The sequence below is a fragment of the Cupressus sempervirens genome, chromosome 10 (assembly GCF_028749045.1).
Source record: "Cupressus sempervirens isolate cs-2001-9-10 chromosome 10, ASM2874904v1, whole genome shotgun sequence".
NCBI classification, from domain to species: Eukaryota; Viridiplantae; Streptophyta; class Pinopsida; order Cupressales; family Cupressaceae; genus Cupressus; species Cupressus sempervirens.
The window spans coordinates 747296668-747298642 of NC_143127.1; the positions used below are offsets into that span (position 1 = coordinate 747296668).

Below are 1975 nucleotides of genomic sequence, written 5' to 3' on the forward strand. Positions count from 1 at the left end.
CTTTATCAATAAATTTATAACCAATAAAATAAAGAATGTAATTATCAAAAGAAATTACAACTAAATAAATTTTATAATAAATTATAATATATTACATCATTAAAGTAAATCAATTTGAATATAATATACAAGTATAGGTATAATATTCATGGAATATAAACCATATTCAACAAATTATATAAATAGAAATGACAACATCAATCTAAAACCAACAATACCAAGTACTACTTATTTAAAACATGACCTTCTATGTTATATTTTAGTTATAAAAACACAAAGATTTTTGTATCTAAATAACATCTCACCATTTCAAATTGAACTTTAAAATAAAATAAAAAATAGTAATTTAGAAACTAGATTAATATTTCAATACTCATGAAAATTCTAGTCTCATTTTTATCATTTGTATACACTTTTTATGATTTACTTTGTATTCATTTTAATAAGGAATCTCCTCCAAATGCCTTTTTTCCAAATGATCTATAATGACATTGTTAAAATTAATTTAAAAAGACAATACTATTATTTTTTATCACCATTACTAAAAATAATAAAATTAAATTAAGGAAAAAATGAAAGTATAATACACATAATATAATATAAATACATCACACAATATAATATATTGTTACCATTTTATACTACTTCAATGACTTCCATCAACATACATTTGACTTGTGAACATACTTTGTCCAACTTCTAGAATACACCAAAAGGTGAAATACATATTCGAAAAATTTGTTTCCATTATTGATAATGTATAAACTGGCACTGCCTAATTACTTAGATATCTTAAATACATTATAAACCTGTAATATCAAAGTCATCCAAATTACCCAAATAACTTAAATGTGAGATCAAATTTAAGCACAGGGTAGAAAACATGAACAACTTCTGTTGAAATGATGGCATACCCACCAGCAAATCTATACTTACCAGTTCCTCCTACCACTGTAGCTACATGTTTCGAGCCATGATATTCATCATTTCCCATCAACTGCAAAGTGTCATAACTTTGATCACTCTTGTTCTTATCATTCTCAAACACAATGTTAATCAGAAATGGGCTACTACAACATCCAACTCCCCTCGCATCAGCAAACAAATATAGTCCTGTTGCTTTACCAACCAGATTCGACTCAATTTTAGGTTTCTCAGTCATCAAATCATCCACCACCAAAGTCGTTCCAAATTTGTTTAATTCTGAAGAAGACCCATTTACTCCTGCCACAATTACTTGTGTGTCTTTCTTTCCATGCACGTAGAAAATCATGTTGATCTCTCTCATTTCACTTGCATTTGCAATGTTGAAAAGCACAAATAAAAGCAACACAGTGAAGATCTTGTTGGAAGCCATTAAAACAAGTGTTGAATGCATGGATGAGGTCAAAATCATGTTCTTTTTTTAAAATAAGTTTTATTAATGATTTGAATTTATAGATAGGAAATAGCAAACAAACTCATTTTTGAAAACTGTCTCACCTAATTAAAAGTTATCACACCTAATAATAATGGTGGGTAGGGAATCTTTAGACTTTTGTCTCCTCCTTTTCTTATTCCATATTCTTTTTTGTCTCCTTTGTATTGAAGTTAGGTCATAATTTATTGATACAAGATGAAGACATTCAGATTACAAGAAAAGGGATCAATGCCATCTTTCCAATATGTTATGGTATGTGGCTAGGTGTTGAAATTTGTATATATTTTCTTAATTTTTATTTAGTTTGATATATTTTGATAGAATTGTTTATATGTATATGTATGTATATATATACATATATGTATGTATATACATACATATATATATACATATATGTATATATATATATACATATATGTATATATATATATGTATATATATATATACATATATATATATGTACATATATATACATATATATATATATATATATGTATGTATATACATATATATCCATACATACATACATATATATTGTAAAATTTAGAAGTAATT

General features: G+C 25.6%; 1 protein-coding gene across 1 annotated transcript; it reads right to left on the bottom strand.

The window, feature by feature from the left end:
- Nucleotides 1-669: 669 nt before the first annotated feature.
- LOC149536054 (dirigent protein 21-like) lies at nt 670-1390 on the bottom strand. The gene has a single exon (XM_089806959.1). It carries the CDS (start codon nt 1376-1378, stop codon nt 833-835), a length of 546 nt encoding a protein of 181 aa, XP_089663085.1. The 5' UTR covers nt 1379-1390; the 3' UTR covers nt 670-832.
- Nucleotides 1391-1975: the final 585 nt, after the last annotated feature.

What these genes read in the sequence shown, in the direction of transcription:
- LOC149536054 (XM_089806959.1), bottom strand. Translation starts at nt 1,378, where the DNA reads ATGCATTCAACACTTGTTTTAATGGCTTCCAACAAGATCTTCACTGTG.